General features: G+C 38.6%; 1 protein-coding gene across 1 annotated transcript in view; it reads left to right on the top strand.

Annotated features, from left to right (window-relative positions):
• LOC138309486 (small subunit processome component 20 homolog) overlaps window positions 1-24,154 on the top strand; it is a 114,689-nt gene that overhangs the window by 33,257 nt on the left and 57,278 nt on the right. The window contains exons 21-26 of the mRNA XM_069250732.1: window positions 1,122-1,278; window positions 1,472-1,694; window positions 9,859-10,077; window positions 10,706-10,858; window positions 16,230-16,320; window positions 16,629-16,714. Coding sequence (XP_069106833.1) covers window positions 1,122-1,278; window positions 1,472-1,694; window positions 9,859-10,077; window positions 10,706-10,858; window positions 16,230-16,320; window positions 16,629-16,714 — 929 coding nt within the window. The remainder of the gene's footprint in view (window positions 1-1,121; window positions 1,279-1,471; window positions 1,695-9,858; window positions 10,078-10,705; window positions 10,859-16,229; window positions 16,321-16,628; window positions 16,715-24,154) is intronic.

Below are 24,154 nucleotides of genomic sequence, written 5' to 3'. Positions count from 1 at the left end.
TGGTCTAGTAGTGCCTTTTGCTATTTTAAGGTTTTCACTTTTTGTATTTTTTTCTGTAACCATGGAAACATTGCTGAAATGGCAGATTTTTGTGTAAGAATCATTTCCGGAGCACAACTCTAAAACCAGCAGAGATGTTTCCATGAAACTTCATAGACACATTGTTCTTATGGTCTAGTAGTGCCTTTTGCTATTTTTAGGTTTTCATTTTTTGCACTTTTTCCGTAACCATGGAAACATTGCTGAAAATATCATATTTTTGTACCAGGTTCGTTTCCGCAGCATAACTGGAAAACTGGTTGAGATATATGCACGGAACTCCATAGGCACATAAGTCTTATGGTCTAGTAGTGCCTTTTGCTATTTTAAGGTTTTCACTTTTTGTACTTTTTTCTGTAACCATGGAAACATTGCTGAAATGGCAGATTTTTGTGTAAGAATCGTTTCCGGAGCACAACTCTAAAACCCCAGAGATATTTCCATGAAACTTCATAGACACATTGTTCTTATGGTCTAGTAGTGCCTTTTGCTATTTTCAGGTTTTCATTTTTGCACTTTTTCCGTAACCATGGAAACATTGCTGAAAATATCATATTTTTGTAGCAGGTTCATTTCCGGAGCATAACTTTTAAACCAGTAGAGATATTTCCACGAAACTTCATAGACACATTCTTTTTATGGTCTAATAGTACCTTTTGCTATTTTTAGGTTTTCAATTTTTGCACTTTTTCCGTTACCATGGAAACATTGCTGAAAATATCATGGTAAATGGTAAATGTTACTTTGCAAAACTCCACCCATCTTTGTGTATATAGTCTAATATAAATGTCAAGGCTGTATACCTGATTTGCAAAACTCCACCCATCTTTGTGTATATAGTCTAATATAAATGTCAAGGCTGTATACCTGATTCAACAATTGCAGCCCCGCTCTACTTGAATTATACTCCATCTTTCTTTAGCTCAACTTCCTTTTTCCTGTTTTTTTTTCATATACATAAGTCTCCACAATCAAACTTACTTCAGCTTTGATATCTCCATTGGCGGGGGATCTGAATGACTATGTCCTTGTTTGTTTTGTTTTTGACATGATAATATTTTATTTATGAAATGTTTTTTTAGGTTGCAGCAAGGTATTTGATTGGATCACTCTTTGTTAACTTCAAGTTGCTATGGGAGCCCACCAGGAAACTGATTGCTAGTCATGCTAGGGGATTGGGGAACAAAGAATTCTGGGAGTTATTTCATACAGAGCTTAAGAGAGCTGCTGAAACAACAGGTCAGTGGTCTCTAGGGGAAGAGATGCATTATGGGATGGAAGATATGGTACTTATTTATTACTTAATCATATTATTTGTTTACATAAAAATCAACTTCAGTTATCTAAACCACTACCTTACAGAAAATTAAGTTAAAGCTTTTTAGGACCAAAACTGACTTGAAATCAATATTACTAATTTTCAAATTTTCAGAGAAATTGCTGACTGGTTTTGAGACACCTTACCGCCATGGTAACAGTGCCCTCATCAGTCTAACTGACTTTGATGTGTCTGACATCATACCGAGTCACATGACAACAGAACGGGCCGACTACTACAACTTTAGAGATCAGTTGTGGAAGGCCATGCTCCTGTTCTCCGACCAGTGTGAGGCGAAGTCACGTGACCTCTCTCCTCTACTGCTACAGTTTATCAGGTTTGTTACTCCTGTCCAGTCTCTAGTGGTTTCAGTTTCACTTTATTCAGTATATAAAGCCTCCAGCCCAAAGTACATGTGCACAATTTTAACATGATAGTATTACATTTTATACTGTAATGGTAAATTTATAGATTAGTATTTCTATGACTATGATGTACAATTTTAATCTTTACAAGTAAAAGAACAGGGTAAATTCAACATTATGTGGTAGTACAACATCTACTCAATAGTCCAACTCACCATTAAGTCAAATGTCTTTTATCAGTTCTGCATATTGTAATTCAAATTTATTTTCATGGAAATTAGCCAATCAAAAATGATGTTTCAAAAAGTTATATCATTTATGAGTGGCAAAGTCAAAACTTAAAGTGTACACGGAATGGTTTGGTATATAAGGCTTGATAAATGCGTCATTGGATGAAATTTAGAGTGGCGAAAGTATGAATTTCATAGCGAATACGGTATTAGAGATAATATGCCGCGCCAGTAATTGTGTATCCGGATATATAACCCGGTTCTGGATCCTATGTTATATTATTTAATGCGACCTCGTTTTCCTGTTGTTCATCAGAAGAAACACAATAAAGTTTATTGCTGCCTAATTCGAAGTGTGCTTGTGGTATTTGTCACTTACTGGCGTGGTGGCAGCATCCTACGAACTCAGAAACATTTAATTATCATCACAACAAAACAGGTGACAGAATAACCGCACCGCAGTGTAACTGCTGCTGTGTTTGCATGCTCGATTTGAATAATGGCGCAAAGGGCTCAGAAACAATGGTGTCTTACAAAAACAGAAACTGTCAATTCTTTTGAGAACTGGAAACAAAACCTTATTTATACACTCTCCCTTGACCCAAACTTTGCCCTGTTCCTCGTTGACGGTGTTCATTGGCTAAAAAAAATCAAGAAACACACCACACAGGGGCTTCGTAAATGACAGCGAGGATTTACCAAGGGCGGTAAGGAAAACTCGTGAGCAAAAATGACTTCTTTAGAGCTAATGTTAGGCCAAATTGCCAACTATGCCCCGATCATTGCCAGAAACACCATTGTTAAGAATTCAACATCCATTTCTTTCATTTGGCAACAAATCCGCCTCCATTTCAGTTTCCAATCAACAGGAGGGCACCTCATTGACTGTTTTGCCATAAAATTAGAACCAACCGAAAGGCTAGAGGACTTGTACCAAAGATTGATGGCATTCGCGGAAGACAATTTATTACGACGAGACTCTGGTATCGCCCATCACGGCGAGGAGATTGATGAAGATGAGGAAATGTCCCCGTCCCTTGAAAATTTTGTTGTCTTGACATGGCTGAGACTCATCCATGCCAACCTTCCAAAACTAGTAAAACAGAGGTATATGGCACGGAACTTCGGTCACAAACTCTCTGGCGTCAATAAAGCCTGAAATTTCTCAAGCCCTGGAATCCCTACGTGAAGAACTTCAGACCAATGAGGATGCGCCAGAGCTATGCGAACAGCGGTCTCCTACCATCGTCCTAAACAGTTCACGCCTCCTCAAAATGCGCTACCTATAAAAAAAATCATTTAAACTTTGCCCTCTTTGTAAGGCTGAAGGAAGAGTCAGTAATCGCTTCCTCAGTAAGTGTAGCTTCCTCCCAACACAGGACAAAATGTTTTTTGCTTGAGCCAGACAAATTATCAGCAGCAAAGATGACATTTCCGAGTCATATGACGAGATTGAGGAAACACAACCTCAGTCCTCTATCGTTGGAAGGGTTCTGGTCCAACAATCGCCTTACATGGACGTCTTCCATTCTCATTATGTGGTACGCCTTACGATTGACAGTGGGGCAACTGCAAATATGATGCGTGCATCATGTGCAGCTGGATTGGGTTTGCAGGTTACAAAAACTTCTCAGACTGCAAACCAAGCCGACGGTTATTCGCCGCTGAAGGTCCTTGGTGAAACACGAGCTTCATTCTGTTGCGACGGAACTGAATTGTATTTCGAAAGTCTTGTTGTTGAAAATCTAGATTTGGACATTCTCGCGGGAATTCCTTTCATGGAAGCAAACGATGTAATCGTCCGCCCTGCAAAATGCCAAATTATGATAGGAGACAAGACGTCATACCCCTATCGGTCGCCTCCATCACCAACAGACAAACACACCATTCGGCGAATAATACGCGCCACATCTCATTCCACTTTCTGGCCAGGCGGTTACTTGGAAATTCATCTTCCTGAGGAGTTCCGTGATCAAGAAGTCGCTGTGGAGCCCCACAAGATAATCAGTGATAGCTACACAGCCTGGCCGCAACCTTCAATTGTGATAGCCATTGCGGGAAAAATCAGAATACCAAATTTATCAGACAATCCTAAACATGTGAAAAAGAACGATCATGTCTGTGTTGTTAGGAATACAACGTCACCAGATCTCACGACATCATCCGAAGTCACCCCGTCTTACCATATCAGCACTGCGCCTAACTTAACATCTGCTACTTCAGCACGTCACTCTGACCGTATCAAACTAGACCCCGATAACATTTTGCCACGAAACATCAAAGCAGAGTTTGAGAAAATACAGCTAGAGTTTGATGACGTTTTCAATCCAACATTTCAAGGCTACAACGGTGCCGTCGGACCATTCCAAGCACATGTTAATATGGGTCCGGTCCAGCCTCCACAGCGCAAAGGCAGGGTCCCACAATATTCACGAAACCAATCATAGAACTCCAAGAGAAATTCGATGAACCTGAGAATATGGGTGTTTTTAAGCGTCCTGAGGACATCAATATTGCTGTGGAATATGCCAAACCACAGCCAGCCCTCATGCCGGATGTGGATTCTACTTTACATCAGATCGCCCAGTGGAAGTACATCATCACTACAGACCTCACAAAGGCGTTTTACCAAATCCCTTTGTCTCGCGAATCAATGAAATACTGTGGTGTAGTGACCCCATTCAAGGGTGTCCGTGTGTACGCAAGGTGTGCTATGGGCATGCCTGGGTCAGAAACAGCCCTAGAGGAACTTACTTGTCGTGTTCTGGGAGATCTTGTTTGAAAAGGGATGTATAGCCAAAGTCGCCGACGATCTATACTGTGGTGGAAACACATTAGAAGAACTGTTGCAAAATTGGACTGATGCTCTCCAGGCACTCCGTCACAGTAGGTTGAACCTGTCCGCACCCAAAACAGTTATCGCGCCCAAACAAACCTCGATCTTGGGATGGACCTGGTGCCTCGGAACAATCCGTGCAAGTCCGCATCGAATCTCCGCTCTCTCAACATGTTCCGCACCCCACAACGTATGTGGACTCCTATCTTTCATTGGAGCTTACAAAGTTATGGCAAGGGTACTCAAGGACTGTTCAAAACTCATGTCTCCCCTGGATGATGCAGTAGCAGGACGTGAATCAAAAGACAAAATTTTGTGGTCAGATGAACTGAGAGACGCTTTCAGAACGGCACAGCAGGCTTTACTCTCCAACCGCACCATCACCTTACCACGATCGGATGACAAACTCTGGATTGTAACAAATGGAGTAGTCAGAAATCCCAGCTTAGGTGCCACACTTTACATCACACACGACAGAAAAACCCAACTTAGTGGTTTCTTTAGCGCAAAGCTCCGGAAAAACCAGGCCAAGTGGCTCCCAGGTGAAATAGAAGCATTGTCCATTGCTGCTGCTATCAAACACTTTTCACCATATATCATCCAGTCATCCGTCAATACTTGTATCCTCACAGACAGCAAACAATGTGTACAAGCCTTCAAAAAACTCTATTGTGGCGAGTTTTCTGCTAGCCCTCGTGTGACGACATTCCTGTCAACTGCCAGTCGGTTCCAGGTTTCTATTCGACATGTAGCCGGCACTGCCAATCTGCCTGCTGATTTCACGAGTTGCAACGCACCGCCTTGTGAAGAACCCATATGTCAGATTTGCTCTTTTATCAACATGTCATCAGAAGCGGTTGTACGTAGTGTCTCGTCAAGTGATATTGTCAATGGATCTCATAAGTCGGTCAGCATGGCTAGCCATTCAATCAGACTGTAGCGATTTGCGTCGTACATGTGCACATCTCAAACAAGGCACACTCCCATCAAAAAGTTAACCAACGTTAACCAACTTCAAACGCTACTTAAACATAGCTTCACTTTCCAGAGATGGACAGCTGGTTGTTAAACGAAATACTCCTTTTGCGAAATCAACCAACAGTATTATCATCCTACGACAGGTTCTCGACGGATTACTCACAGCTCTCCATATCAGATTAGGACATCCTTCAACTCAAAACAGTTGTGCATAGATACATTTATGCTCTAGATACGGATACTGCTATCCACCGCGTTTCTGAGGGTTGTCATCAATGTGCTTCACTAAAGACAGCACCGACATTCGTGGTCACTCAAACGTCCTCCGATCCTCCCGCGGCAGCCGGCAGTCAGTTCGCAGCCGATGTTATCAAGCGGGAACGACAACTCATTCTGATAGTTCGTTAGTGTGTAACTTCATACACCTCAACAATGCTTATTGAAAACGAACGTCAAGACACTCTCCGAGATGGAATTTTGCAGTTGTGCATTCCTATCTGTCCGCTGGATGGTCCCTTTGCAGTTATAAGAACTGATGCTGCTCCAGGACTCAAATCTTTGGTGGGCATTGAGCTTCTAGCAAAGTACCGCATGATGATCGAAGTCGGTATCGCGAAAAAACGTCAACAAGAACCCGGTAGCTAAACGAGCTATTCAGGAGCTCGAGGACGCAATTCTTCTTGAGGATCCATCGTGCCGAATGGTGTCACCCTTACAACTATCCCTCGCTACTGCTCGAGTCAACACACGCATTCGTAACAGTGGTCTATCATCAAGAGATAAGAGATGTCTCAACACGACCAATTCCTCAACCAACAAGTTCCCTTGGACGATGAAATTCTCGCATTGCAGCAGAAACAAGCCAGAGAGACAAACCACTGGTACAGTGAAAAATGTAAGGCCCCGTCTGGCTTACAACCACCTCGTCAAACTATCCGCGTTGGTGACCAAGTCTACCTACATCATGACAAGAACAAAAACAAAGCACGGGATAGATATCTTGTTGTCAAAGTGGAGGGAGATTGGTGCAATATCCAAAAATTTGTAGGTAACCAAATCCAATCTTCCTCTTACCGTGTGAAACTTGTGGACTGTTATAAGGTAACCACCACCTACGCGACAAGCACTCCGGACGCTTTTCCGATTATCTACGCGTCGACCGACGAAGAATTGGTATTGACAACACCTATGGAAGCACTATAACCATGGCCGCCCGAAGTCCCAGATATTTCAAGTGCAATATCCCGGCCACCGGGCAATATTCCTCAACCTGATTATGCAGTTGAAATAGTTGACCCTCAAGGCGATACATGTCTGCATACTGACGTAGACCCATTGGGCTCTCCAAATGCAACAGACTTGCCCGTTACTCAGCCTCAAATGAACTCTCGACCAACACGTGAGCATAAACTCCCAAAACACTTTGATGACTTTGTCATATACACATGAACATTTTTGGGAGTGTAACTTTTCCTTTCGTGTATTATTATTTTTATGATCAAGAAACCGTTCTGTAGTTGTGTGAATTTTCTAGTCGCATACAATTTTATTTTTGCTTTACTAAATGACTGAGTTTATAAGTTTGATATTGATCATCTTAAATATCAAGTTCACCTCTGTACTCACTTCATTTAGTGACTTAATTTCATTCATAGACCTTTAAAACAAAAGAAAAAGAAAAAGTGGTTATGCCAGTAATTGTGTATCCGGATATATAACCCGGTTCTGGATCCTATGTTATATTATTTAGTGCGACCTCGTTTTCCTGTTGTTCATTAGAAGAAACACAGTAAAGTTTATTGCTGCCTAATTTGAAGTGTGTTTGCGGTATTTGTCATTTACTGGCGCCGTTTCTCTAGAACACACCTGAAGCCCAAAGCCATTGACCCCGATTCGGGACCCCTGACATGTGACATCACGAGGACAACGGGATCGAATCTACTCGCATAAGTTAGAGTGACAATTTTCGGTGACTGTCTGTCATCTAATATAAACTACCTGTTTGTAAATATCGATTTTGAAGACTCAAATACCTGTGTACATGTCCAATACATGTTTAATCTTATCCTCAATCAAAGATAGAGATTGGAATACACTTGGAAATAGAGATTTATACCATACATATATATTGATGTACCTATCGTAGATAAATGAACATCTCTGTGCGATTACTGCATAATTATACACAATAAAATGTACATAATAATCCATGTACCTTGTATATCCACGGTGTTTTGAACCACATATACATGTACACGAATATTATACATGTGTATCAAGGACGTATATATATATATTCTTGATAATTTCATCCAAAACCCAACTCGGGTCGCCTAATGTCTACTGATCAAATCCGCTTTATAAATTTCTGAATTTTTCATAAAATATGCCCATACGAATTAAGGTATGATTCTTAACCAAGGATTTATAAGTCCTTGTTCTAAACAGATTTTTTTTTGCATATACAGTATGTAAATGCATCTACTAACCACGTTATGTCTTAAATTGATTGTGTGATTTAATTACTGTACATGTTTGTCATTTAATTCTACTGTGATTTGGCGGATTTAATTCTATATACCAAGTTTTGAGAACCGTTACATCACAAATATTTATTATTTAGCAGACGTGATATTTTTCGATCAATTTTTTTTTTTACGAAATACATCAGCTTTCATATAGAATCTTCTACAGTGCATCCGACGACTTGCTGATATTTCGCTCAAGGTCATTCATTAGTGTCTTTACTTGAAAAATAAATCATGCACAGGTCAGGCGATAAAAAATGAGAGTGAAGATGTCTATGTTTACTCCAAATAGCAGATATCAAGTATCAAAATCAGAATACTTCCGAATAGCCAATGTCGTGCTGCGTTGATCTCTTTACCTGTATACTGCAGGAACTAAAACGCGTGGTCAACTTTGGCTAATTAGGGGGATAACAAGTTACGTAAGAAAGGTGTTAAGTGACCTGTCACGCTGTGTTAACTAGCCCACGTCTCGTGTCAAAATATCTGTCCACAGGTAAGTTAGACGGACCATCATGTAATTGTTGTATAATGCCATATGTACAGTAAAATATACCATTGGTATATAATAACACATGTCTACATAGTAAGTTTTTTGTTGTTTTTTACCTCTCCCCCCCCCCCCCCAAAAAAAAAAAAAAAAATATGTCTGTGATACATGTTTTGAACTGTGAAATACATTATATAACAAACTTTCTTTTTGTTATGTTAATTTGTTCTTTATTTATACAGAAACATATTCTAATGGATAGTTAATTATGACCAAGGATTTTATGGCCATCATTTTCCAAAATCCTCTCCTTTTACATTGTGAAAATTAAATATTCCCGAACTTTGATGATTTAATAATTTATTAAACAGAGATTATATTTCTAGTAAAAAGGTACCGAGCCGTGCATGTATGAAAGTTTACACAAGGCAGATATATAGATAATTAAGTTATAGAAATCTCTGCACAATTATGTATTTTCGCCTTGTTGCAGTTGCAATATTTCCTTATACATAATCAAATCGCCATCATAACTATATATACAGAAACATATTACTGAAGAGCCATCATGAAATGGTGAATGTACAAGAGGAAAGTCGTTGACTTTTATTTTTATTTTATGTTTCTGATATATACTTGTAAAATTCTCGTAAGCCCATTTCAGGAATTCATATATGTCCACATTTGTGCTATAACCCCACTACCAAACAACCCACTGCCGTTGTCCTCGTGACGTCACATCCGGCTATTCCCCATATCAGCGTGAGTGGTCGATTCCTTGATTAGCAGTCGATATACAGGTAAAAATCGGGCACTTTGGAGGGCGGTATCTCGATACTGAAGTGGCCGATTTTGATGCGGTTTTTAACATTCTTGTCAGGAGATCAAGCAGAATAACATGTCAAAATATAATTTTCCATTCCATGTACACTTTAAAGTCTAAGATTCTTTCATGATCCTTGGGCTGATGAATATGGTGGTTTTGAAGATCAAACATTCATTATTCTTTTCTATGTTATTTCTTGTTGATAATGACAGGGAGAGGTAGTCAGATTTTGATTTGAATTTTTCCAGTAATGAGTACTACCCATCAGACATGAGTATGGCTCCTACACAGAACATTTGTAGGCGATCTAGGAAATCTGATCAGGAACAGTCGGAGGGAGGTGATCATAACATCGAGGAACATACAGATGTGGGGAGTGAGAAAGAAGAAATAACACCAGAAACAAGTGCACCACCAAGGAGAGTGACCAGGAGTAGGTCAAAGAGTCAAAGTGAGGAGGGATCAAGGTCAGTGAAACTTTATGTTGACATAAGATGTAATTCAAGTCAGTTGTATGAAGGAAAATAGGTCATTGTTATATATGGTAATTAAACTTAATATAGTCTTGGTCTTTGTCATAATAAAATATAGTTATCCATATAAATCCTTGGTGACGGAGTGGTTAAGGTGTTAGATATCATACCACTAGCCTTCCATGTCTGGGTTGTAAGTTTAAAAATCCTTATTGGGCAATACGGGGGTTTTCAGATCCCAAAATGACATGGGTAAAGTACTATTTACCGTCAATTAGTCCCACCTTGCGGTGATTGTGATGTCGTCTTTTGACGTGATTTTTGTGACGTCATAATCACCGGAAGGTGGGACTAATCGATGGTAAAAAGTACTTTACCCACGTCATTTTGGGATCTCAAAACCCCCATATTGCAAGGTACTGACAAAATACCAACTCTGGTTTATGCCTCCATCCTTAAACATCCTTACATGATCCTGACTGTTATAGGATATTCAACTAAATAAACCTAAGTAATATCATGTTGAGAACAGATACATAATTTTGATTTGTAATCAAGTAATAGCTACTAAATGATTGTATAAAGAGGACATCGTTGATTAACTTGAAAACTTTCTCTGTAGATTGGAGTCATCTGAACATGTTAGTGATCAACACAAGGAAAGTGATGGCAAGAGAACTCCAGAAAAATCAGACAAATTGAAGGAAAATGAGGATGAAAGTGTAGAGGATTCTGAGAATCAGATATCGAAGAGACAAAGGAGAGCAGCAACAGTGTGAGTAACTCCTCCATTTGTTAGTTAGATAATTACTGACTATGTCCATCAACAGCGTGAGTAACTCCTCCATTTGTTAGTTAGATAATTACTGACTATGTCCATCAACAGCGTGAGTAACTCCTCCATTTCTTAGTTAGATAATTACTGACTTTATGTCCGTCAACAGCGTGAGTAACTCCTCCATTTGTTAGTGAGATAATTACTGACTATGTCCGTCAACAGTGTGAGTAACTCCTCCATTTGTTAGTTAGATAATTACTGACTCTATGTCCGTCAACGGTGTGAGTAACTCATCCATTTGTTAGTTAGATAATTACTGACTCTATGTCTGTCAACAGTGTGAGTAACTCCTCCATTTGTTAGTTAGATAATTACTGACCATGTTTGTCACCAGTGTGAGTAACTCCTCCATTTGTTAGTTAGATAATTACTGACTCTATGTCCATCAACAGTGTGAGTAACTCCTCCATTTGTTAGTTAGATAATTACTGACTCTATGTCTGTCAACAGTGTGAGTAACTCCTCCATTTGTTAGTTAGATAATTACTGACTCTATGTCCGTCAACAGTGTGAGTAACTCCTCCATTTGGTAGTTAGATAATTACTGACTCCATGTCTGTCAACAGTGTAAGTAACTCCTCCATTTGTTAGTTAGATAATTACTGACTCCATGTCCGTCAACAGTGTGAGTAACTCCTCCATTTGTTAGTTAGATAATTACTGACTCCATGTCCATCAACAGTGTGTGTAACTCCTCCATTTGTTAGTTAGATAATTACTGACTCTATGTCCGTCAACAATGTGAGTAACTCCTCCATTTGTTAGTTAGATAATTACTGACTCCATGTCCGTCAACAGTGTAAGTAACTCCTCAATTTGTTAGTTAGATAATTACTGACTCCATGTCCGTCAACAGTGTAAGTAACTCCTCCATTTGTTAGTTAGATAATTACTGACTCCATGTCCGTCAACAGTGTAAGTAACTCCTCCATTTGTTAGTTAGATAATTACTGACTCTATGTCCATGTTAGTTAGATAATTACTGACTCTATGTCCATCAACAGTGTGAGTAACTCCTCCATTTGTTAGTTAGATAATTACTGACTCTATGTCCATGTTAGTTAGATGATTACTGACTCTATGTCCGTCAACAGTGTAAGTAACTCCTCCATTTGTTAGTTAGATAATCACTGACTCTATGTCCATGTTAGTTAGATGATTACTGACTCTATGTCTGTCAACAGTGTAAGTAACTCCTCCATTTGTTAGTTAGATGATTACTGACCACGTCCGTCAACAGTGTGAGTAACTCTTCCATTTGTTAGTTAGATAATTACTGACTATGTCCGTCAACAGTGTGAGTAACTCCTCCATTTGTTAGTTAGATAATTACTGACTCTATGTCCGTCAACAGCGTGAGTAACTCATCCATTTGTTAGTTAGATAATTACTGACCATGTTTGTCAACAGTGTGAGTAACTCCTCCATTTGTTAGTTAGATAATTACTGACTCTATGTCCATCAACAGCGTGAGTAACTCCTCCATTTGTTAGTTAGATAATTACTGACTCTATGTCCATCAACAGTGTGAGTAACTCCTCCATTTGTTAGTTAGATAATTACTGACTCTATGTCCGTCAACAGTGTGAGTAACTCCTCCATTTGTTAGTTAGATAATTACTGACTCTATGTCCGTCAACAGTGTGAGTAACTCCTCCATTTGGTAGTTAGATAATTACTGACTCCATGTCCGTCAACAGTGTAAGTAACTCCTCCATTTGTTAGTTAGATAATTACTGACTCCATGTCCGTCAACAGTGTAAGTAACTCCTCCATTTGTTAGTTAGATAATTACTGACTCTATGTCTGTCAACAGTGTGAGTAACTCCTCCATTTGTTAGTTAGATAATTACTGACTCTATGTCCGTCAACAGTGTAAGTAACTCCTCCATTTGTTAGTTAGATAATTACTGACTCTATGTCTGTCAACAGTGTGAGTAACTCCTCCATTTGTTAGTTAGATAATTACTGACTCTATGTCCGTCAACAGTGTGAGTAACTCCTCCATTTGTTAGTTAGATAAATCTGACTTCATGTCCGTCAACAGTGTGAGTAACTTCTCCATTTGTTAGTTAGATAAATATGACTCCATGTCCGTCAACAGTGTGAGTAACTCCTCCATTTGTTTGTTAGATAATTACTGACTCTATGTCCGTCAACAGTGTGAGTAACTTCTCCATTTGTTAGTTAGATAAATATGACTCCATCTCCGCCAACAGTGTGAGTAACTCCTCCATTTGTTTGTTAGATAATTACTGACTATGTCCGTCAATAGTGTGAGTAACTCTTCCATTTGTTAGTTAGATAATTACTGACTCTATGTCCGTCAACAGTGTGAGTAACTCCTCCATTTGTTAGTTAGATAATTACTGACTCTATGTCCGTCAACAATGTGAGTAACTCCTCCATTTGTTAGTTAGATAATTACTGACTCTATGTCCATGTTAGTTAGATAATTACTGACTCTATGTCCATGTTAGTTAGATAATTACTGACTCTATGTCCGTCAATAGTGTGAGTAACTCCTCCATTTGCTAGTTAGATAATTACTGACTCCATGTCCGTCAACAGTGTAAGTAACTCCTCCATTTGTTAGTTAGAAAATTACTGACTCCATGTCCATGTTAGTTAGATAATTACTGACTCTATGTCCATCAACAGCGTGAGTAACTCCTCCATTTGTTAGTTAGATAATTACTGACTCTATGTCTGTCAACAGTGTGAGTAACTCCTCCATTTGTTAGTTAGATAATTACTGACTCCATGTCCGTCAACAGTGTGAGTAACTCCTCCATTTGCTAGTTAGATAATTACTGACTCCATGTCCGTCAACAGTGTAAGTAACTCCTCCATTTGTTAGTTAGAAAATTACTGACTCTATGTCCGTCAACAGTGTGAGTAACTCCTCCATTTGTTAGTTAGATAATTACTGACTCTATGTCCGTCAACAGCGTGAGTAACTCCTCCATTTGTTAGTTAGATGATTACTGACTATGTCCATCATCAGTGTGAGTAACTCCTCCATTTGTTAGTTAGATAATTACTGATTCCATGTCCGTCAACAGTGTGAGTAAATCCTCCATTTGTTAGTTAGATAATTACTAACTATGTCCGTCAACAGTGTGAGTAACTCCTCCATTTGTTAGTTAGATGATTACTGACTCCATGTCCATCAACAGTGTAAGTAACTCCTCCATTTGTTAGTTAGATAAATACTGACTCCATGTCTGTCAACAGTGTGAGTAACATCTCCATTTGTTAGTTAGATGATTACTGACTCCATGTCCATCAACAGTGTGAGTAACTCCTCCATTTGTTAGTTAGATAATTACTGACTCCATGTCCGTCAACAGTGTGAGTAACTCCTCCATTTGTTAGTTAGATAATTCCTGACTATGTCCATCAACAGTGTGAGTAACCCCTCCATTTGTTAGTTAGATAATTACTGACTATGTCTGTCAACAGCGTGAGTAACTCCTCCATTTGTTAGTTAGATAATTACTGACTCTATGTCCATCAACAGTGTGAGTAACTCCTCCATTTGTTAGTTAGATAATTACTGATTCTATGTCCGTCAACAGTGTGAGTAACTCCTCCATTTGTTTGTTAGATAATTACTGACTCTATGTCCGTCAACAGTGTGTGTAACTCCTCCATTTGTTAGTTAGATAATTACTGACTCCATGTCTGTCAACAACGTGAGTAACTCCTACATTTGTTAGTTAGATAATTACTGATTCCATGTCCGTCAACAGTGTGAGTAAATCCTCCATTTGTTAGTTAGATAATTACTAACTATGTCCGTCAACAGTGTGAGTAACTCCTCCATTTGTTAGTTAGATGATTACTGACTCCATGTCCATCAACAGTGTAAGTAACTCCTCCATTTGTTAGTTAGATAAATACTGACTCCATGTCTGTCAACAGTGTGAGTAACATCTCCATTTGTTAGTTAGATGATTACTGACTCCATGTCCATCAACAGTGTGAGTAACTCCTCCATTTGTTAGTTAGATAATTACTGACTCCATGTCCGTCAACAGTGTGAGTAACTCCTCCATTTGTTAGTTAGATAATTCCTGACTATGTCCATCAACAGTGTGAGTAACCCCTCCATTTGTTAGTTAGATAATTACTGACTATGTCTGTCAACAGCGTGAGTAACTCCTCCATTTGTTAGTTAGATAATTACTGACTCTATGTCCATCAACAGTGTGAGTAACTCCTCCATTTGTTAGTTAGATAATTACTGATTCTATGTCCGTCAACAGTGTGAGTAACTCCTCCATTTGTTTGTTAGATAATTACTGACTCTATGTCCGTCAACAGTGTGTGTAACTCCTCCATTTGTTAGTTAGATAATTACTGACTCCATGTCTGTCAACAACGTGAGTAACTCCTACATTTGTTAGTTAGATAATTACTGACTCTATGTCTGTCAACAATGTGAGTAACTCCTCCATTTGTTAGTTAGATAATTACTGACTCCAAGTCCGTCAGCAGTGTGAGTAACTCCTCCATTTGTTAGTTAGATAATTACTGACTCTATGTCCGTCAACAGTGTGAGTAACTCCTCCATTTGTTAGTTAGATAATTACTGACTCTATGTCCATCAACAGTGTGAGTAACTCCTCCATTTGTTAGTTACATAATTACTGACTCTATGTCCGTCATCAGTGTGAGTAACTTCTCCATTTGTTAGTTAGATAATTACTGACTATGTCCGTCAACAGTGTGAGTAACTCCTCCATTTGTTAGTTAGATAATTACTGACTCCATGTCCATCAACAGTGTAAGTAACTCCTCCATTTGTTAGTTAGATAATTACTGACTCCATGTCCGTCAACAGTGTGAGTAACTTCTCCATTTGTTAGTTAGATAATTACTGACCATGTTCGTCAACAGTGTGAGTAACTCTTCCATTTGTTAGTTAGATAATTACTAACCCTATGTTCATCAACAAAGTGGGAGATGCTTTAGTTTATGATGTTTAGTTATTACCGACTATTTATGTCCATCATTGTTTCAGATGTTGGTAGAACTGACGTTACTAACAGTAGGGATTTCATTTTCTTGCTTATTTTAGGAGATTTTCATTCAAAAATTATTTTGCTTGCAAAATTTTCTAAACAATAACTAGATACATTGTATATTAACATTTTACTTATACATTAAATGATGCCTTTGTCAACTGTTATTGGAAAAAGACTTGAAATTGGAACCCAACAGTAATTTATAATTTTCCAATAAAATCGATTAAAATAACCAAATATATATATATTGATGATTTTTTATTGATCTGTTTCAGGACTCTGATCATACATCTAGAGCTGTTTGCCAAGTTTAAGAACCCCAAATCACTTTACCAAGAGCCAAATTTGAGGAATCTCTATATGGAGGTAATATTTATCTATTAGCACAATATCACAAGCACGTTTATTTCGCTTTTGATAAAAGAATAAAAGGAATGAAAAAAACAACATTAAAATAATTCAGAGCTCTTCTAGGAAATGGAATTTGATTCTTTGAAGAAGAAAACCATTGAACAGGAAGATATACACAATTTATTAGCCTATGGAAGCTAAAATTGACAATTTTCCATCTAAAAAAAAAAGAATATAACTTTGGATAACAATAACTAGAAACTGTTTTTATTTAGCTATAAGACTTTGTTGATATTAATATATTGAATTCTATATGTTTCTAGCTTCTGGTACACAAAGACCTTGTCGTACAGAAGACCACATTTGACTGTATAATGGCTTACAAACACAACTTCTTAGTGCCGTACAGGTAGGGAGAACTTTGTACTTAGTTTTGTACAGGTAGGGAGAACTTTGTACTTAGTTACTTAATGTCGTACAGGTAGGGAGAACTTTATACTTAGTGTCGTACAGGTAGGGAGAACTTTATACTTAGTGTCATGCAGGTAGGGAGAACTTTGTACTTAGTTACTTAGTGTCGTACAGGTAGGGAGAAATTTATACTTAGTGTCGTACAGGTAGGGAGAACTTTGTACTTAGTGCCGTACAGGTAGGGAGAACTTTATACTTAATGTCATGCAGGTAGGGATAACTTTGTACTTAGTGTCATACAGGTAGGGAGAACTTTGTACTTAGTGTCATGCAGGTAGGGAGAACTTTGTACTTAGTGCCGTACAGGTAGGGAGAACTTTATACTTAGTGTCATACAGGTAGGGAGAACTTTATACTTAGTGCTGTACAGGTAGGGAGAACTTTGTACTTAGTGTCATACAGGTAGGGAGAACTTTGTACTTAGTGTCATACAGGTAGGGAGAACTTTATACTTAGTGTCATACAGGTAGGGAGAACTTTATACTTAGTGTCATGCAGGTAGGGAGAACTTTGTACTTAGTGCCGTACAGGTAGGGAGAACTTTATACTTAGTGTCGTACAGGTAGGGAGAACTTTGTACTTAGTTACTTAGTATCGTACAGGTAGGGAGAACAGGGAGAACTTTGTACTTAGTGTCATACAGGTAGGGAGAACTTTATACTTAGTGTCATGCAGGTAGGGAGAACTTTGTACTTAGTGCCGTACAGGTAGGGAGAACTTTATACTTAGTGCCGTACAGGTAGGGAGAACTTTATACTTAGTGTCATACAGGTAGGGAGAACTTTATACTTAGTTACTTAATGTCGTACAGGTAGGGAGAACTTTGTACTTAGTGTTGTACAGGTAGGAAGAACTTTATACTTAGTTACTTAATGTCGTACAGGTAGGGAGAATTTTGTACTTAGTGCCGTACAGGTAGGGATAACTTTATACTTAGTGTCATACAGGTAGGGATAACTTTATACTTAGTTACTTAGTGTCCTACAGGTAGGGAGAACTTTGTACTTAGTTACTTAGTGTCGTACAGGTAGGGAGAACTTTATACTTAGTGTCATACAGGTAGGGAGAACTTTGTACTTAGTGCCGTACAGGTAGGGAGAACTTTGTACTTAGTGTAGAACAGGTAGGGAGAACTTTGTACTTAGTGTCATACAGGTAGGGAGAACTTTATACTTAGTGTCGTACAGGTAGGGAGAACTTTATACTTAGTGTCGTACAGGTAGGGAGAACTTTATACTTAGTGTCGTACAGGTAGGGAGAACTTTGTACTTAGTGTCGTACAGGTAGGGAGAACTTTGTACTTAGTGTCATACAGGTAGGGAGAACTTTATACTTAGTTACTTAGTGTCCTACAGGTAGGGAGAACTTTGTACTTAGTTACTTAGTTTTGTACAGGTAGTGAGAACTTTATACTTAGTTACTTAGTGTTGTACAGGTAGGGAGAACTTTGTACTTAGTGTCGAACAGGTAGGGAGAACTTTATACTTAGTGTAGAACAGGTAGGGAGAACTTTGTACTTAGTGTTGTACAGGTAGGAAGAACTTTATACTTAGTTAATTAGTGTCGTACAGGTAGGGAGAACTTTGTAATTAGTTACTTAGTGTCGTACAGGTAGGGAGAACTTTGTACTTAGTGTCGAACAGGTAGGGAGAAATTTATACTTAGTGTTGTACAGGTAGGGAGAACTTTATACTTAGTTACTTAGTGTTGTACAGGTAGGGAGAACTTTGTACTTAGTTACTTAGTGTCGAACAGGTAGGGAGAAATTTATACTTAGTGTCGTACAGGTAGGGAGAACTTTGTACTTAGTGTCGTACAGGTAGGGAGAACTTTATACTTAGTGTCATACAGGTATGGAAAACTTTGTACTTAGTGTCATACAGGTAGGGAGAACTTTATACTTAGTGTCATACAGGTAGGGAGAACTTTATACTTAGTGTCATACAGGTAGGGAGAACTTTATACTTAGTGTCATACAGGTAGGGAGAACTTTATACTTAGTGTCGTACAGGTAGGGAGAACTTTGTACTTAGTGTCATACAGGTAGGGAGAACTTTGTACTTAGTGTCATACAGGTAGGGAGAACTTTATACTTAGTGTCGTACAGGTAGGGAGAACTTTATACTTAGTGTCATACAGGTAGGGAAAACTTTATACTTAGTGTCATACAGGTAGGGAGAACTTTGTACTTAGTGTCATACAGGTAGGGAGAACTTTGTACTTAGTGTCGTACAGGTAGGGAGAACTTTATACTTAGTGTCATACAGGTATGGAAAACTTTGTACTTAGTGTCATACAGGTAGGGAGAACTTTATACTTAGTGTCATACAGGTAGGGAGAACTTTATACTTAGTGTCATACAGGTAGGGAGAACTTTATACTTAGTGTCATACAGGTAGGGAGAACTTTATACTTAGTGTCGTACAGGTAGGGATAACTTTGTACTTAGTGTCATACAGGTAGGGAGAACTTTGTACTTAATGTCATTCAGGTAGGGAGAACTTTATACTTAGTGTCATACAGGTATGGAAAACTTTGTACTTAGTGTCATTCAGGTAGGGAGAACTTTATACTTAGTGTCGTACAGGTAGGGAGAACTTTGTACTTAGTGTCATACAGGTAGGGAGAACTTTATACTTAGTGTCATACAGGTATGGAAAACTTTGTACTTAGTGTCATTCAGGTAGGGAGAACTTTATACTTAGTTACTTAGTGTTGTACAGGTAGGGAGAACTTTGTACTTAGTGTCGTACAGTAGGGAGAACTTTGTACTTAGTGTCGAACAGGTAGGGAGAAATTTATACTTAGTGTTTTACAGGTAGGGAGAACTTTATACTTAGTTACTTAGTGTTGTACAGGTAGGGAGAACTTTGTACTTAGTGTCATATATGTAGGGAAAACTGTATACTTAGTGTTGTACAGGTAGGGAGAACTTTATACTTAGTTACTTAGTGTTGTACAGGTAGGGAGAACTTTATACTTAGTGTCATACAGGTAGGGAGAACTAACTTTATACTTAGTTACTTAATGTCCTACAGGTAGGGAGAACTTTATACTTAGTGTCATACAGGTAGGGAGAACTTTATACTTAGTGTCATACAGGTAGGGAGAACTTTGTACTTAGTGTCGTACAGGTAGGGAGAACTTTATACTTAGTGTCATTCAGGTAGGGAGAACTTTGTACTTAGTGTCATACAGGTAGGGAGAACTTTATACTTAGTGTCATACAGGTAGGGAGAACTTTATACTTAGTGTCATGCAGGTAGGGAGAACTTTGTACTTAGTGTCATACAGGTAGGGAGAACTTTATACTTCGTGTCGTACAGGTAGGGAGAACTTTGTACTTAGTGTCATACAGGTAGGGAGAACTTTATACTTAGTGTTGTACAGGTAGGGAGAACTTTATACTTAGTGTCCTACAGGTAGGGATAACTTTGTACTTAGTGTCATACAGGTAGGGAGAACTTTATACTTAGTGTCGTACAGGTAGGGAGAACTTTATACTTAGTGTCATACAGGTAGGGAAAACTTTATACTTAGTGTCATACAGGTAGGGAGAACTTTGTACTTAGTGTCATACAGGTAGGGAGAACTTTGTACTTAGTGTCGTACAGGTAGGGAGAACTTTATACTTAGTGTCATACAGGTATGGAAAACTTTGTACTTAGTGTCATACAGGTAGGGAGAACTTTATACTTAGTGTCATACAGGTAGGGAGAACTTTATACTTAGTGTCATACAGGTAGGGAGAACTTTATACTTAGTGTCATACAGGTAGGGAGAACTTTATACTTAGTGTCGTACAGGTAGGGAGAACTTTGTACTTAGTGTCATACAGGTAGGGAGAACTTTGTACTTACTGTCATACAGGTAGGGAGAACTTTATACTTAGTGTCATACAGGTATGGAAAACTTTAAACTTTTACTTAGTGTAGTACAGGTAGGGAGAACTTTGTACTTAGTGTCGTACAGGTAGGGAGAACTTTGTACTTAGTGTCGTACAGGTAGGGAGAACTTTGTACTTAGTGTCATACAGGTAGGGAGAACTTTGTACTTAGTTACTTAGTGTTGTACAGGTAGGGAGAAACTTTGTACTTAGTGTCATATATGTAGGGAAAACTGTATACTTAGTGTTGTACAGGTAGGGAGAACTTTGTACTTAGTGTCATACAGGTAGGGAGAACTTTATACTTAGTGTCATACAGGTAGGGAGAACTTTGTACTTAGTGTCGTACAGGTAGGGAGAACTTTGTACTTAGTGTCGTACAGGTAGGGAGAACTTTGTACTTAGTGTCATACAGGTAGGGAGAACTTTATACTTAGTGTCATACAGGTAGGGAGAACTTTATACTTAGTGTCATACAGGTAGGGAGAACTTTATACTTAGTGTCATTCAGGTAGGGATAACTTTATACTTAGTGTTGTACAGGTAGGGAGAACTTTATACTTAGTTACTGAGTGTCGTACAGGTAGGGAGAACTTTGTACTTAGTGTCATACAGGTAGGGAGAACTTTATACTTAAGTGTCATACAGGTATAGGGTAGAAACTTTATACTTAGTGTCATACAGGTAGGGAGAACTTTATACTTAGTGTCATACAGGTAGGGAGAACTTTATACTTAGTGTCATTCAGGTAGGGATAACTTTATACTTAGTGTCATACAGGTAGGGAGAACTTTATACTTTAGTGTCATACAGGTAGGGAGAACTTTGTACTTAGTGTCATACAGGTAGGGAGAACTTTATACTTAGTGTCATACAGGTAGGGAGAACTTTGTACTTAGTGTCATACAGGTAGGGAGAGAACTTTATACTTAGTGTCATACAGGTAGGGAGAACTTTATACTTAGTGTCATACAGGTAGGGAGAACTTTATACTTAGTGTCATACAGGTAGGGAGAACTTTATACTTAGTGTCATACAGGTAGGGAGAACTTTATACTTAGTGTCATACAGGTAGGGAGAACTTTGTACTTAGTGTCATACAGGTAGGGAGAACTTTATACTTAGTGTCATACAGGTAGGGAGAACTTTATACTTAGTGTCATACAGGTAGGGAGAACTTTGTACTTAGTGTCATACAGGTAGGGAGAACTGAACTTTGTACTTAGTGTCATACAGGTAGGGAGAACTTTATACTTAGTGTCATACAGGTAGGGAGAACTTTGTACTTAGTGTCATACAGGTAGGGAGAACTTTATACTTAGTGTCATACAGGTAGGGAGAACTTTGTACTTAGTGTTGTACAGGTAGGGAGAACTTTGTACTTAGTTACTTAGTGTTGTACAGGTAGGGAGAACTTTGTACTTAGTGTCATATATGTAGGGAAAACTGTATATTTTTGTCATACAGGTAGGGATAACTTTATACTTAGTGTCATACAGGTAGGGAGAACTTTATACTTAGTGTCATACAGGTAGGGAAGAACTTTGTACTTAGTGTTGTACAGGTAGGGAGAACTTTATACTTAGTGTCATACAGGTAGGGAGAATTAACTTTATACTTAGTGTGTCATACAGGTAGGGAGAACTTTGTACTTAGTGTCATACAGGTAGGGAGAACTTTATACTTAGTGTCGTACAGGTAGGGAGAACTTTGTACTTAGTGTTGTACAGGTAGGGAGAACTTTATACTTAGTGTCATACAGGTAGGGAGAACTTTATACTTAAGTGTCATACAGGTAGGGAGAACTTTGTACTTAGTGTCATACAGGTAGGGAGAACTTTATACTTAGTGTCGTACAGGTAGGGAAAACTTTGTACTTAGTGTCATACAGGTAGGGAGAACTTTATACTTAGTGTCGTACAGGTAGGGAGAACTTTGTACTTAGTGTCATACAGGTAGGGAGAACTTTGTACTTAGTGTCGTACAGGTAGGGAGAACTTTGTACTTAGTGTCATACAGGTAGGGAGAACTTTGTACTTAGTGCCGTACAGGTAGGGAGAACTTTGTACTTAGTGTTGTACAGGTAGGGAGAACTTTGTACTTAGTGTCATACAGGTAGGGAGAACTTTGTACTTAGTGCCGTACAGGTAGGGAGAACTTTGTACTTAGTGTTGTACAGGTAGGGAGAACTTTGTACTTAGTGCCGTACAGGTAGGGAGAACTTTGTACTTAGTGTAGTGCCGTACAGGTAGGGAGAACTTTGTACTTAGTGTCATACAGGTAGGGAGAACTTTGTACTTAGTGCCGTACAGGTAGGGAGAACTTTGTACTTAGTGCCGTACAGGTAGGGAGAACTTTATACTTAGTGTCATACAGGTAGGGAGAACTTTGTACTTAGTTACTTAGTGTTGTACAGGTAGGGAGAACTTTGTACTTAGTGTCATATATGTAGGGAAAACTGTATACTTAGTGTCATACAGGTAGGGAAAACTTTATACTTAGTTACTTAGTGTTGTACAGGTAGGGAGAACTTTGTACTTAGTGTCATACAGGTAGGGAGAACTTTATACTTAGTGTCATACAGGTAGGGAGAACTTTATACTTAGTGTCATACAGGTAGGGAGAACTTTATACTTAGTGTCGTACAGGTAGGGAGAACTTTGTACTTAGTGTCGTACAGGTAGGGAGAACTTTGTACTTAGTGTCGTACAGGTAGGGAGAACTTTGTACTTAGTGTCATACAGGTAGGGAGAACTTTATACTTAGTGTCATACAGGTAGGGAGAACTTTGTACTTAGTGTCATACAGGTAGGGAGAACTTTATACTTAGTGTCATACAGGTAGGGAGAACTTTATACTTAGTGTCATACAGGTAGGGAGAACTTTGTACTTAGTTACTTAGTGTTGTACAGGTAGGGAGAACTTTGTACTTAGTGTCATACAGGTAGGGAGAACTTTATACTTAGTGTCATACAGGTAGGGAGAACTTTATACTTAGTGTCATACAGGTAGGGAGAACTTTGTACTTAGTTACTTAGTGTCATACAGGTAGGGAGAACTTTATACTTAGTGTCATACAGGTAGGGAGAACTTTGTACTTAGTTACTTAGTGTTGTACAGGTAGGGAGAACTTTGTACTTAGTGTCATATATGTAGGGAAAACTGTATACTTAGTGTTGTACAGGTAGGGAGAACTTTGTACTTAGTGTCATACAGGTAGGGAGAACTTTATACTTAGTGTCATACAGGTAGGGAGAACTTTGTACTTAGTGTCATACAGGTAGGGAGAACTTTATACTTAGTGTCATACAGGTAGGGAGAACTTTATACTTAAGTGTCATACAGGTAGGGAGAACTTTGTACTTAGTGTCATACAGGTAGGGAGAACTTTGTACTTAGTGTCATACAGGTAGGGAGAACTTTATACTTAGTGTCATACAGGTAGGGAGAACTTTATACTTAGTGTCATTCAGGTAGGGAGAACTTTACTTA

This window comes from Argopecten irradians, chromosome 1 (genome assembly GCF_041381155.1).
Source record: "Argopecten irradians isolate NY chromosome 1, Ai_NY, whole genome shotgun sequence".
Lineage (NCBI taxonomy): Eukaryota > Metazoa > Mollusca > Bivalvia > Pectinida > Pectinidae > Argopecten > Argopecten irradians.
This window is presented reverse-complemented; position numbering and strand designations above follow the sequence as displayed.